Here is a 12,681-nt window from a genome sequence, read left to right as displayed (position 1 = left end):
GGTGCACCCCCGATACAAGTCTGCATTCTGCTGGAGATGCACTCCATACACACCCCAACAGGCCTGTGCGGCACGCCATTTCTCGGCGTTTCAGCATTCCCATGTAGCGAGGGAAAAGAAGCACGACCGCGGCCTCTCCCTGCTCATGCACGAGGATGCACGTATAGGCAATAGGCCCTCCTCTGTTCTCCAGGACGAGGTTGCAGGAGTGACGGTGTGGCTTTGCTGAGATGACCCTCCTAGACGGATGCACCCCTCAGGCCCGACTACGTACCTACGACCGTCCTGGTAACACGGGAAGTTCTCGTTCAGATACCCAGCGATGTTGCATCCGGTCCTCACGCTCCTAGAACGGCTCCCGAATCGTACAACCCAGTGCGGTAACAAACAGAACGACTAAACCATACTTGAGGTACTCTGCTGGATGGGCGCGACAACAAATACTTGATCTGCGCAAGCGATACGGACACCTCGATGCAGCACACCACAAACGGACAGTCGGGGGCGTTGCGCTGGTGCTCCACGAGTCCATCTACGACTGGGCCGCCGCCACCACAGTGCGAACTGTTCACGACGCGGCCAAGCTCACTGTCCATTTCCGGGAGGGACACGGCTCGTTGCACGCGCGTGCCCCGGAGGAGGATCGCTGCCCCTTCCGCCTTCCCGGCGTAGACCTCCAACCCATGCGCGACACTGGCCGACACGTTGCAGGAGCCATCAAAGTAGCCAGGGCTCGGCTTGCCAGGCGTAGGGCGGTGTGCTCGCGCGAGCGGGGTCCGTCAGAGGGTCTGCTCTGCCCTTTCGGCGTGGCGCTGCTCGCACCGCGGCTGCTTTGCGGTGCCGCCGCGCGGCGGGACGGTGCCAGCGCCAACGGCAGGGGGGCCGTTGACACCACCTTCGTGCCCAAAGCGGCCGCGGCCACCGTGGGTAGGCGAATGGCGCGCAGACGGCCGGGACCCGTCTCAGCCCGGCGCCGGCCGCGCGGCGCACATGCGAGGTAGGGGCGGCGTAGGACAGGAAGGGCCCGTTGGCCGCACGTCCATGCCGCCGTGGTGGGGGGGGGGTTCACCCTGGGCGGCCAGGGTTTGGCGGTGGTGCCGCGGGGGTCGGTGCATGGTGGCTGGCGCGTGTGTTTGGTGGTGGTGGAATGGCGTCTCGGAAAACGTCGCTGGGTGAGGGGTTACGTTTTCCCTTCGTCCTCTTGTTCTGTTCTCCGTTATCGTAGTCGTGAACTCTCACGTGATGGGAATGTAGTGCGATAAAAGTCCCGTTGAGACGAGAGGGCCCCGGCAGCTAATGTTCGTGTCATCTAAAGAAATTGTTGGTTTTGTTGTTGGTGTTGAGTGGGCCTTCGCTGCTTGGACTTGCTATGGGTACTCACAATATTACAAAGGCGACAACTCCGCACGCGAGAGTATGCTCGCTGAGTCCTTGCTGTGGCTGCCTTGCCCGTGTGCTGGCCGAGCTCTCACTCCAGTAGCTCGTTTTCGGTGTTGTGCCTCACCATCTCCTCATTCTTTTTCTATCACGGGCACATCTGTTGCAACGCGTTTTCATCTCCATTGGCCATGACCGCTGGCGTTCCGGCATTTCAACTGCCGCCCTCCATCTCCACCTCAAACAACACCAAGGAAGCTTCCTGGTGCTGAAGGAAAGGCGAAAAGTAAACTGTGCTTCGATATCTCGCGCAAGGACGCCGCTCACGCTATCGTGTCAACACGCGCTGATATAGTCTTCGAAGCGAAACATACACGCGTCATGTCTCACGCTTCACTTCTAGCAGCGGCGCTCAGCATATCGGTCACCACTATTGGCGCCGGTGTGCTGGCAATACCAGCCACATTCGAGTCGGATGGGGTCGCGCTGGTGGCACTCGCCCTGCTCGTCGTCGGCGTCTTCACTGTCGTCTCCATCGACTTTCTAATCCTGTGCATTAACAAACTGGGCGCGAATAGCTACGAGGAGATCTCTGACAAGCTGCTGGGGCGAGCCTTCAAAGAAATTATTCGCTGGATGCTGATTGTGTACAACATCGGCACCGCTGTTGGGTACATTGTCGTCATTGGCGAGATATTCACCCCGATGCTGCCGGTGATCCGCTTGTACGTGCCGTGGCTCTCGTCGTCGTCGCACATAATGATTGCATCATGGTCGTTGGTGATGCTGCCTTTATCGTGCTTGCCGAAAGTGTCGCACCTGTACGTGACCTCATTCCTAGCCATCGCCGCGACCTTCTTCATCTCCGGCATCATCGTCTACCGCTACTTTGTACCGCTGAGCTCGGCCCCGGCTGCGAGGAATTCCGAGGAGGACATCAAGTATTTCTGCGTCTCTCGCCGGTCACTCCTGGCGCTTCCCGTAGTGATGTTCGCCTTCGACTGTCAATCTCTCGTATTCCAAGTATGGACGGAGCTAGCCTACCCTTCGCGGGGCAGCATGGCAAAAGTGGCTACTGTTAGCGTGCTTGTCACAAGTCTGGTCTACGGCGTAGTCGGATTTTTCGGGTACATGGCCAACACCCCGCACGTGCACGGCAACATCTTGACCAACTATGACCCAATGCGTGATCGCCTCTTTGCCATCGGTGAAACCTTCTACTCCATCACCGTCAATGTCGCCTACGTCTTGATTCTCATTCCGTGCCGCGATGCCATCTTCCAAATGTGGTACGGCTTCAGCCACACCCACGAGTCTCTAGAGATCCCCCATCACAGCAACCTCCTTGTGAGTGTTTTACTATCGTTTTTTTGCTTGTGTCTCGCACTGCTGGCGCCGGGATTTCTGTACATTGTAGCACTCATGGGCGCTTTCTGTAGCAGCACGCTGTGTTTCACCTATCCGGCCCTCTTCCGGCAGCGCCTTCACATTCTCGGGCTGGCACCGTACGCCGGGTACGAGCGCCTCGCCGTGTGGGCCATGTACTTCTTTGGGTTTTCCGGTGCCATGATGGGCTTCTTCGTCCTTGTTGGGATGTAACAGGTCGCAGCTTCTCCTCCACTGTTGTTTTTCTTTCCGTGTGTGTGTGTGTGTGTGCGTCGAGGGAGGAGGGGTGTTCATGAGTCGCGAAGCGTCCATGCGTCGTATTCTCCCTTTTCTTTGTTTTGTCGCCACACGAATCGCGGGCTGTGTGCGGCATTTTTTTTTTTGAGTTGTTCCCCCAGCCAACTGACAATCATGTGTGGGTATTCGTGTGTTGTTGTGGCACCCTTATCCTTTCTTTCTGTTGTTGTTTCTTACCCCCGTTTGTGCACCGCAACGTCCTTCCCCTCTTTCTGCATATCCTCATCACTCCACGGTAATACCACCACTGTGCTCATTCCTCACTAACGTCTAACGAAAAAAAAACACTGTCCATCACGGAAGCCGTTTTGCCGCACATCGGCAACGATGAGCCGAGAAGGAACGACGATGTCCTCGATTCCTCCTCTTTCATCGCCCTCCCCGCCCAGGCTGCTTTGGAGGCCAATGCAGACAGCGCAAGGGCACAGAAATGTCCGAATGCGGCGAGCCCATTGCCGCCATTAATGATTGCACAGGGTAAGCACTCTCCCTTCGTTCCCCCAAACATTCGCTGACCACTTCGGGAACAACGGAGAGCGCCAGCGGCGCGCCGTCCGCTCCCGTATTTGGCAACAACGTGCAAGTGCCACTTGTCACCTCTTCTGCCTACCCGCTACTTGTCCCCAGTGCACCCCTCTCGCAGGTCATGACCTCTTTGTCGCACAGCCCCCGCACAAGAGGCGGCGCGCGGACGTTTTTTGCACTCGTGAATCTGCGCAGCGGGGGACGCCGCTCCTCAGAGTACGTGCTCCACAAGCTGAGCGATACACTTGGCGCCGATCGGGTGTGGGTCCTCTTCGAAGGCGGAACTGCGGAGCGTCACCGCTCTCAGCTCGAGCTCTTCCTACGCAAGCAGGCGCCCAAGTACGTCATTGTTGCCGGCGGTGACGGTACCATCTCCTTCGCGATGGATGTAATCAAGCGACTGCACGATCAAAACTTGCTCTCACCCAACCGTGGCGTGATTGCGCCTTTCCCGCTCGGCACCGGCAACGATTTCAGCTTTACGCTCGGCTTCGGCAGTGGTTTTGCACGCTGGATCGTGCTGGGCGAGAAACGCTTCCAGCGCCTGATGCGCGACTACGAGACGGCCACCGTCACCAACGTTGATAGATGGTCTCTTCACGTGACTACCACGACGGCACGGCACCCCAGTGGTTTGGTGCACACCCACGTATTCAACAATTACTTCTCCATCGGTTTTGATGCAGCGGTGGCAAACCGACTCAACCGCTTTCGCGGTCGTCACCCCAATCTCTTCACAACTAGGCCAGTGGTCAAGCTGTGGTACGCTGCCTTTGCCGTCATGGCTCTCTTTACCGAAAAGAAGATCGGCTCCTCCATTCTGCTTGAAGTTGACGGGCGCCGCGTGCCGGTGCCGGCGAGTGCCAAATCTGTCGCGGTGTGTAACATGCTGACGTACGCCGGCGGTGCTGTCGCCTGGAACGGCGATGCCGTTGACCACTACGCAAAGCCGTCTGTGTGGGATGGCCGCGTGGAGATTGTCTGCTTCTATGGCATATGGCATCTGGCGCTTGTGCGCCTCGGCTGGTGCTATGGGAAGAAGCTCGGACAGGGCACCACTGCCTGTATCGAAACCGATTGTCACTCCTGCCAGTTTGATGGCGAGGAGGTGCTGAACGTGGCGGACAGCAAGGGCAAATCGACGTTCCGCATTCTCCACTTCTCCACTTCAGAGTGCCTAACCGTGCCGCCACGGCAGGAGACCAATGTCTTTGTCCTCCTGCTCGCGCTTGCCGCGGCGGTACTAGCCATCGTCGGCATTTTGTACCGCTCCCCCGTTTCGTAGTACCTGTAGATTCCTGTAAGCGGGCGGGTGACTGGCAGTGGCAGCATAGAGTGCAGATTGCATGCTGGCTATTGCTCCGCTAGCATTGTGGTGCCCCCACCCCCCCCACCCCTCACGGTCTGTTTGTGCGATGGGAACGTCCGACCCGGTATTGAGCCCAGTGTGCTACTCGAGATTCGCTGACCACTCGGAGCTCACAGCACACCGCATTTCACGCCATGGTCCTGCACGCAGTGACCTGATTACCCACACAGCACGCGTGCGGCACGGGCTTCCCTCTTCGCATGTCCACGACTGCCCCCTGCTCCCCCACAGGACGGCAAGCTATGAACTCTTTGTGCGCAGGCACGTCTCTCCGCGGGCCCCTTCCGCTTGAAACCCGCACGCCTTTCAAAGGGGTGCGGGTTCAGGAGAGGACGAATGCCCCTGCTGCGGCTGGGGCCCATGGCAGCCTCTGAACTGTCGCAGTGCGTGCGCGCAAAGCATTGCAAACGTGCCACGCACCCCGTGGCATGGACGGAAAGGGAAGACGCAGACAGCGGGGCTCCCAGACACCAACGTTGCCCTGAGAAAGGCCCCATGACACGGGGCATGTGCATCATGTACGCGGGCGCTGTCCAGCATAGCTGGCACGGTGCGCCACATCCACGCAAAGCGTCGAGAGAGGTTAGCACAGCGAGAGTGATGGGCGGGAAAGGCGCAAAGAGATCCATGCAAATCAGCCCCGAAGTGCATGTGGTAGGAAATGTGCGGCATCTTCTGCATCCGGCCGGGGTGAGCTAATGAAGCGCAGGTGGCGAATGCGTGACGAGAGCACCCCGAATGGCACTATCGAGTCCTTCGGGCTCCCATGCGAATCGTCTCCACTCCACTTTGTGGAATGTAACGGCTTGAAGCTGCTCAGAGGGCGAAGCACGGCACACAGGCGGGGTGTGCCGAGGGTCTCAGCGAGGGCCCTGACCTGAGGCTGGAACAACTTTCTCGTTGACCTCATCCGGGACGCACCTGGACCACTCCCTGTTACCCGCATGACGGACGGCACCCCGTTCGCCCTCGGGCTCGACCCTGGACGCTGCCGGCGTTGAATCAAGGAAGACAGTCCACCAACCCCCGTCTGGGGCCGACAGCACAGCGCACTGGCGCAGTTCCACAGCACGAGGGTTCGTCCTAGACGACCAGGATGTAGCTGCAGTGCTACAGCGGTTGATGAACTGTGGTTTTATGCGTATAGACGTATACTTGGTGGTATACGGGTACTTTAAACAAGAGCAATCTGTTTCGCAGGACAGCTGTCTCTCCCCATGTTGTTTTGTGTGCGATCCTCTTCATTTTCCGCAGGACGCTGAGTACTGGAGCCAATGAACGTGCGCAGGCTGTGCCGATGCCTGTCTATGTTTACTGCTTCCAAGTACAGTGCTGCCAACTAGCCCATCCTTCTCTTTTCCAACAACGGTGTTCCGAGCGTGGAGGGGAACCCCCCTCCCTCGTTATCGCCGGCGCTGCGGCTGCTCCGCATGCGCTTGAAGAGAGAAGAATAGGATTAAAACCGATACCGGTTACACAGGACGTGTCCCTCCTCCATCGTTTTCTCCTCCACGTCGGTCACACCCAGCTGATCACGCAGCGCCCCGTTCATGGATTGCTGGCACACCGCGTCTTGAAGCCCATGCGGCCACCTCTACTCCACCATCCTCATTTTTCCTCCTCTCCGACAACCTCGACGCATCTCTTGCTTCAACGTAGCAGAACAAACACAAGCGGCAGAGGGGTGGCTTTTCGCGAGCGATGCGAAGCGGGCGGTGTCGTCTACCGCCTGCTGTTGCAGCTCGCTCGCTCCTGTCACCGTTCGGGATCGGGGTGTCGAAGAGGATCGCGCTTGTCGGCAGCGGCAACTCGATCACAGCGCTGCTAGTGAAGGAGAACGTACCGGCAGGCACGCCGTTGCTCCTCGCGCCGGATGCTGCGCTGCTCACGTGCCAGGGTGCTCTCGACGCAGACGTGGACGGTCTCGTGCCGCCACCAGCGGAAATGCTAGAGCTGTTAAAACGTGATACGGCGCAGCTCGACCACGTTTACCTAGCGTACTATCTATCGCTGCGGTGCTTCACAAAGGCGGAGGACTGGTTCTCCGGTCAGATTCATCGCTTCAAGGACGGCGGCTCCACTTCTCAGGAAGATGCGGCTAGTTCACGCATCTGGGAACGGTTTGCGCAGAAATACGTAACCGCCCCTGCTCCAGTCTTCCTGGCCGCCTTGCAGTACGTCTGGGAGAGCTGCTTTTGCAAACCTGCAACGGAGGCAGACTCGTCGTCGGCTCCGCTAACGGCAGCGCTTGCAGTTGCGCCAGTAGTCGACGTTGCTGTGCAAAGCCGCAATGCCGCGAACTCAGCGCTCACGGCTACCACCGCCAAGGCTCTCAAAGAGACTTACCTGCGCGGCGACATCACCGGCGCACGGCAAGCTCTGTTGGCTAAAAACGATGCGTCCGTCTACTGGGTGCTCACTGCCATCACAGATATTGCTGTCGGCGGTGAAGTCTCCGTTTCGTCAGAGTCTGCGCTCTAATCGCTGCACTTGCTCCGCGCCATTCAAAAACTGTGTGAACTGAAAGGATGCGGCACCTCACACCTGTCATACTTCTCTTTCGCCGCGTGCGCGCGGCCCTGAGGAAGTACGCCCGAAACCGTGGACTGCAGCGTGCACCTCCCTTTTAAGCTTCCACGCCATTCCCTGCACAAACCTGCACCTTCGGCCTGCCGTGCTTTTCTCAGCGACCTCTCCCCCTCTCGTCTGCTCTGCTTACGGTGAAAAAAAGTTAGTGCGCTGCGCAAAAGATTCCGCATCGCTTCATAGCACGCAGGTACGCTGCATCTCCATCGAAACCAGCAAACACCACTCGCCCTCCTTCTCCCGATTCTCGGAAAGAACCTTTCTTGTTCATCTCGCCTGCGCGCTGGCAGCCTCGTCGGTGGTGCTGGCGTGTGTCGTGGTTTTATTGCCGCTGAGAGCCTGCGACAAGAATGGAAGATGGAACGGGTGCTCAAAAAATGATATGCTGACGCGGAGCGAGTCAGCGTGCACTCTGCCACTTCAATGGCATGCTTCGCCACGCACTGATCTTCTCTTCGCCCCGTTGTGATTCCCTGCTCATTTGAGATCTCAAAACGGGTCATTGTAGGCCTTTGCCTCCTCCCACCCCACCCCCACTCATCCACCGCCTTGATGATTGCCCGCGAGGACGGGGGAATCCCTCTTGGGCGACGGCAACAAAAAGAGGCGGAGACACTCGAGCCCACCTGCTCGCTCGAGTCGTGCCACCGAGGGCGCCGGCGGAGGGGTACCGGATCGGTGCGCTCCCCCACGCTAAACCGGGCATTCGCCCGCTAAGCCAGGATAGGTTGGTGCGCGGGGGTGGGTCGTACGGTTCACATCCTGGCTTCCTTCACCTCCGCCCCACTCCCCTCGCGTTCAGGAAAGCCCGAAGCCCCCCCCCCCCCCACGCCCCGCGGCCCGCGCGGGGGCGTCTCGGCCGCCCCCCCCCCAACCGCGGCGGCATGGACGTGCGGCCAACGGGCCCCTCCTGTCCTACGCCGCCCCTACCTCGCATGTGCGCCGCGCGGCCGGCGCCGGGCTGAGACGGGTCCCGGCCGTCTGCGCGCCATTCGCCTATCCACGGTGGCCGCGGCCGCTTTGGGCACGAAGGTGGTGTCAACGGCCCCCCTGCCGTTGGCGCTGGCACCGTCCCGCCGCGCGGCGGCACCGCAAAGCAGCCGCGGTGCGAGCAGCGCCACGCCGAAAGGGCAGAGCAGACCCTCTGACGGACCCCGCTCGCGCGAGCACACCGCCCTACGCCTGGCAAGCCGAGCCCTGGCTACTTTGATGGCTCCTGCAACGTGTCGGCCAGTGTCGCGCATGGGTTGGAGGTCTACGCCGGGAAGGCGGAAGGGGCAGCGATCCTCCTCCGGGCACGCGCGTGCAACGAGCCGTGTCCCTCCCGGAAATGGACAGTGAGCTTGGCCGCGCAGAGAGGGGTGTGCATTTTGCTTTGGGCTGGGCACTGAACACCATGAAGCGCTTCAGCGGCCTGTGCTCCGCCCTCCAGAGTGCGAATCGCAGCGTGACCTGTATGACATTCTCGCCAGAGGAGGGCGTGAGGAGTGTGAGCTCATCAGCACAGAAGGCGTAGTGCAGTTCGCCGGTCTTGCGGAGCCCCATACCCAGCAAGTCCACTACAGCGGTGGAGAGAAGAGGGCCTCGAGCACACTCCTGTGGGACTCGGCGTGTAAAGCGGGATATCTCTGGTCTCTTCTCGCGGAGGCGAACGCAGACAGGACCGCCGTCTCAGAAATCCATGATCCAGCGAGTAAGTTACGGCGCTACGCTGCGCTTCTTCACTGCCGTGAGGTTCCAAGTCGAACGCACGAAAGCAGAGCCCACAAGCGCTGCGCCAATCTCGGTACCCGACTGGTGCGGGGGTACTTCGTGCGGGAGCAAGCCTAGGGAGGTCTCTAGTGGAGTAGTGGGGATGGAGGTGTGGACGAAGTAACAAGCAAAGGTGAATTTACAAAAAAAATCAAAGCAGAAAACGAACGAAAAGCGTTCAGCGATGAGAGGTACACGCACAGAGCGGTACTTCATTCGAAGAGTGCTCACCGGCACGTGCACACACGTTCGGGCTCACTACACATCAGGGAATAGACCAGCAAGCGACAGAGAGAAAGCAGGAGAAGAAATGCAGTGATGGAGGATGAGGCAAGGAATAGGGAGAAAAAAAGAAAACGGAAAAGCCCACGAAAAGAGTCGAACAAGTCGTCTTAGAGAAAGGTGAAAAATGCGCTGAAAGGGAGAATAAAAAAAAAGCAGCAGCGGCAGTAGTGACTCATGCCGAAGTGAAAACCCCAAGACAGACCAGTTCAAACAGCACCCGTAACGCCTCTCCGTTTTTCTCGCTCTCTGAAATAAAAAGGAGATGCCCTGTGTGTATTCCTGTGCGTGTGCGTGCGAGCATGGGAAGACGGGGAGAGGGACGTTGGTGCGTGTGACAGCTGGCGTACTTCTTTTTCGCCTTCTCCGTCTCCCTCCGCATCGGCGTCTCTGCCTTTTTTCGCCTCTTTCTCGCTGTGCCCCGGCTCCGTAGTCGCGCCCTCTTTGTCGTTCTTCTTTTGCTGTAAGTGCTGCTTAGTACGTGCGGTGCTTGCCGTCTTGCAGGGTGCGCCGACAGGGTGGGGATAAGCGTCAGGGCTACTTGCCTGTCGGTCCTGCAGACAACAGAGAACGGCACCCTTTTGAAGCAAAACAAAAAAAAAAACGAGATCTGCGTCATGCAAAGGCTCCAGTGGGCGGACAAGGAAGAAAAGGAAAACACCGTGAAGGGGGACCACAAAGAGACGTCAATGAGACGGGAGGCCCGTCAGGTGGAAGGAGAGGGACGGGGAAGAGAGCGAACGAGAAAAAAAAAGAAAGCGTCAGACGGTTGGAAAGCTGGTGAGGTGGGTACGGAGACCTTTACTCGCCCATCCGCGCACGTCCCGTGGTCGATCGGCCAGACAACAGCGTCGCCGCAGCGCCCCGCAAACTTCCGTGTTGAGCACAGAAGACGAGCCGAGAGGAGGATGTGAGCTGGAAAAAAAACCGCCAAGGCAAAAGGAAAACGAAAATGGTGCGCAAGCGAGAAACTGTGTGGGAAAAAGTCGGACGAAGAGAGAGATAAAGAGGCCAAAGTATGCACTCACTGAACGAGAGCCAACGAGCGAAGCAACGGAATCAACGCTAGAGGAAGGACAAGAAGAAAAAGAATAGACAGGGAGAAGGTAGATCCTTGTTCGGCGAGTGGAGGGAGGCCGCATGTAGTGTCATCAGAGAGATATCTCAAGCGAAAAGCGGGCAGCCAAGTAAAGAGAGAAAAACTACAACACAGAGAGAGCGACGAGAGCAAGATACAACAGAAAAGAGAGAAACGCTCACGCGCATGCGCACATAAAGCAGCAGAGAAGGGGTGGAGAAGAAAGGCGAAGAAAAAATTTAAGAAGGCCTGAAAATGAGAAGCATCCAAGAATACACAGTCGTGAGGCGATCAAACCTGGATAAAAACGAAGCGACACGCGAAAAGAGATTAGAAAAGGAAGTGACGTGCTGCAGGCACACAGAGCGAGAGAGAAAGGCGCAGAAACGAAAGCGAAACTGTGAAAGAAAGGATAGTGTCTTGAAGACAGTGAACGTCACGAAATAACGAGAGGAGAGGAGAGGTGGTGGTGGGAGAGGGGGGGGGGATGGGGCACACTAAACAAAAAAAAAACATAATATAGCAGTAAAATCATAGTAGTGATAATAATAGCAGTCGTAACAGGAAAATGGTTGAACGCTAAAAACGAAAAGAAGGCAATCAAGGCGAAAACGCAAAGTGAGGCCCTGTCGTTCATGAGCAGACCTCTCCTTCATCACGTTGTCGGGAGAACGAGACGAGCAGTTTCCTCAACACACGCATATGAAAATGAAAAAAAAAACGCAGCGATACAGTTGGCATCACACACACGCGCACGCGTGTACAAGCACAGAAAAATCAGACGAAGGGGGAAAAATCGGCGAGTAGGTCAACAACAGAGAGAGGGTAAAATGAGAGAACCGATGTACACGTAAAGGCAGGCGTGCATGAAAGCACCCGATGAAGTCGAGCGTGCACACATGAACACATACGTAAAAACGCGAGAGTTCAAAGAACAAAAGGGAGAGAAGTGTGTGTGTGTGTGTGTTCACCAGAAGTGAAGCATGCACGTCAAGATTCGAACGCAGACACCGTCGGCGTCGAAAACGAACACAGAAACAGCAAGGTGAACACAGACATTTTAAGAGGTCGCCTCACCAGAGGTGAAAAGCAGCCGTAAAGCCTGAAGTGAGAATGAGAGGGGGGAGAAAAAGAGAGAGCGTAGGCACAGTGCTGTCCACCTTGTGTGTGTGCGTGTGCGGAGGAGGAAAGAGAAGTGCAAGCTGGCGCGCTAGTACAGACTAGCGCTACAGATGCAACTCAGCCAATGCAGTTCACTGTTCCACTTGTATTCTTCACTTTCGTTGACTTGCGTACATGTGCTTGGTGCATGATTTGGTATCCCATTCAAACAGTGAACGGGCATGAGTGCACGACGAGAACAAGATACATAGAGAGAGAGTGGGGGGGGGAGGAGGAAGAGAAACATCCCGCAGAAGTGGCACAGATGCGGTTGCGTTGCTTTGTTGTTGTTGCTGTTTTCTTTGTGGTTTATTTTTTCCTTGATTGATGCGTTTCGCTTATTCTGCGTTCTGACTTGCGCCTGTCTCTGGGGTGGTGCGCTTTCCCGTGCTCATTCTTTCTCTGTTGCTTTTGAAAAGAGAACGAGCGGCAAAGTCGAGCTACCGCGCCGAGGATGCGGTAAGAGGGGGACGGGGGAAGTGGAGGGAGGCTGAGGGGCAAACACGCAAGAAAAAAAAATTACTTTTTCTTGGCTCTGGCACGCGAAGAGTGTTGGTGGGGGGGGTGAAGAGACGAGCAAAACACGCACGCACGCACACGAAAAAGAGCGGGAACACGTTCGAGATGAGGGGTAGGGGGCGGGGGAGGCGAAGCATTGTTATTTGTGAAAACGAATGAAAAAATAACTATAAAGAAAAGTAGACAAGCGTCCAGAGCGACAAGAGGCAAACACGAGACCAACAAACAACAACCAGCAGAGACATGGACAGGCGAAGTGTAAAAGGCAAATCAACACCGAGAAAGGAAAGAGGGAGGGGCGAGAGGAAGACAGTGAGACTAACCAAGCAAGCAGGACACCAAAGAGAAA

The 12,681-nt window shown here is 57.2% G+C and overlaps 3 protein-coding genes across 3 annotated transcripts; all 3 read left to right on the top strand.

Moving 5' to 3' along the window:
- Positions 1–1,758: 1,758 nt before the first annotated feature.
- AAT27.2 (putative amino acid permease) lies at positions 1,759–2,976 on the top strand (the record flags this gene model as incomplete). The annotated part of the gene is made up of 1 exon (XM_001469298.1): positions 1,759–2,976. One exon carries the CDS (start codon positions 1,759–1,761, stop codon positions 2,974–2,976), a length of 1,218 nt encoding a protein of 405 aa, XP_001469335.1.
- A 730-nt stretch (positions 2,977–3,706) lies between these two features.
- Positions 3,707–4,870, top strand: LINJ_35_5060 (diacylglycerol kinase-like protein; the record flags this gene model as incomplete). Its single annotated transcript, XM_001469299.1, has 1 exon — positions 3,707–4,870. One exon carries the CDS (start codon positions 3,707–3,709, stop codon positions 4,868–4,870), a length of 1,164 nt encoding a protein of 387 aa, XP_001469336.1.
- Positions 4,871–6,655: 1,785 nt separating this feature from the next.
- LINJ_35_5050 (conserved hypothetical protein) lies at positions 6,656–7,435 on the top strand (the record flags this gene model as incomplete). The annotated part of the gene is made up of 1 exon (XM_001469300.1): positions 6,656–7,435. The coding sequence occupies one exon, from the start codon at positions 6,656–6,658 to the stop codon at positions 7,433–7,435; it is 780 nt and encodes a 259-aa protein (XP_001469337.1).
- Between the last annotated feature and the right edge of the window lie 5,246 nt (positions 7,436–12,681).

The sequence above is a fragment of the Leishmania infantum genome, chromosome 35 (genome assembly GCF_000002875.2).
Source record: "Leishmania infantum JPCM5 genome chromosome 35".
NCBI classification, from domain to species: Eukaryota; Euglenozoa; class Kinetoplastea; order Trypanosomatida; family Trypanosomatidae; genus Leishmania; species Leishmania infantum.
This window is presented reverse-complemented; position numbering and strand designations above follow the sequence as displayed.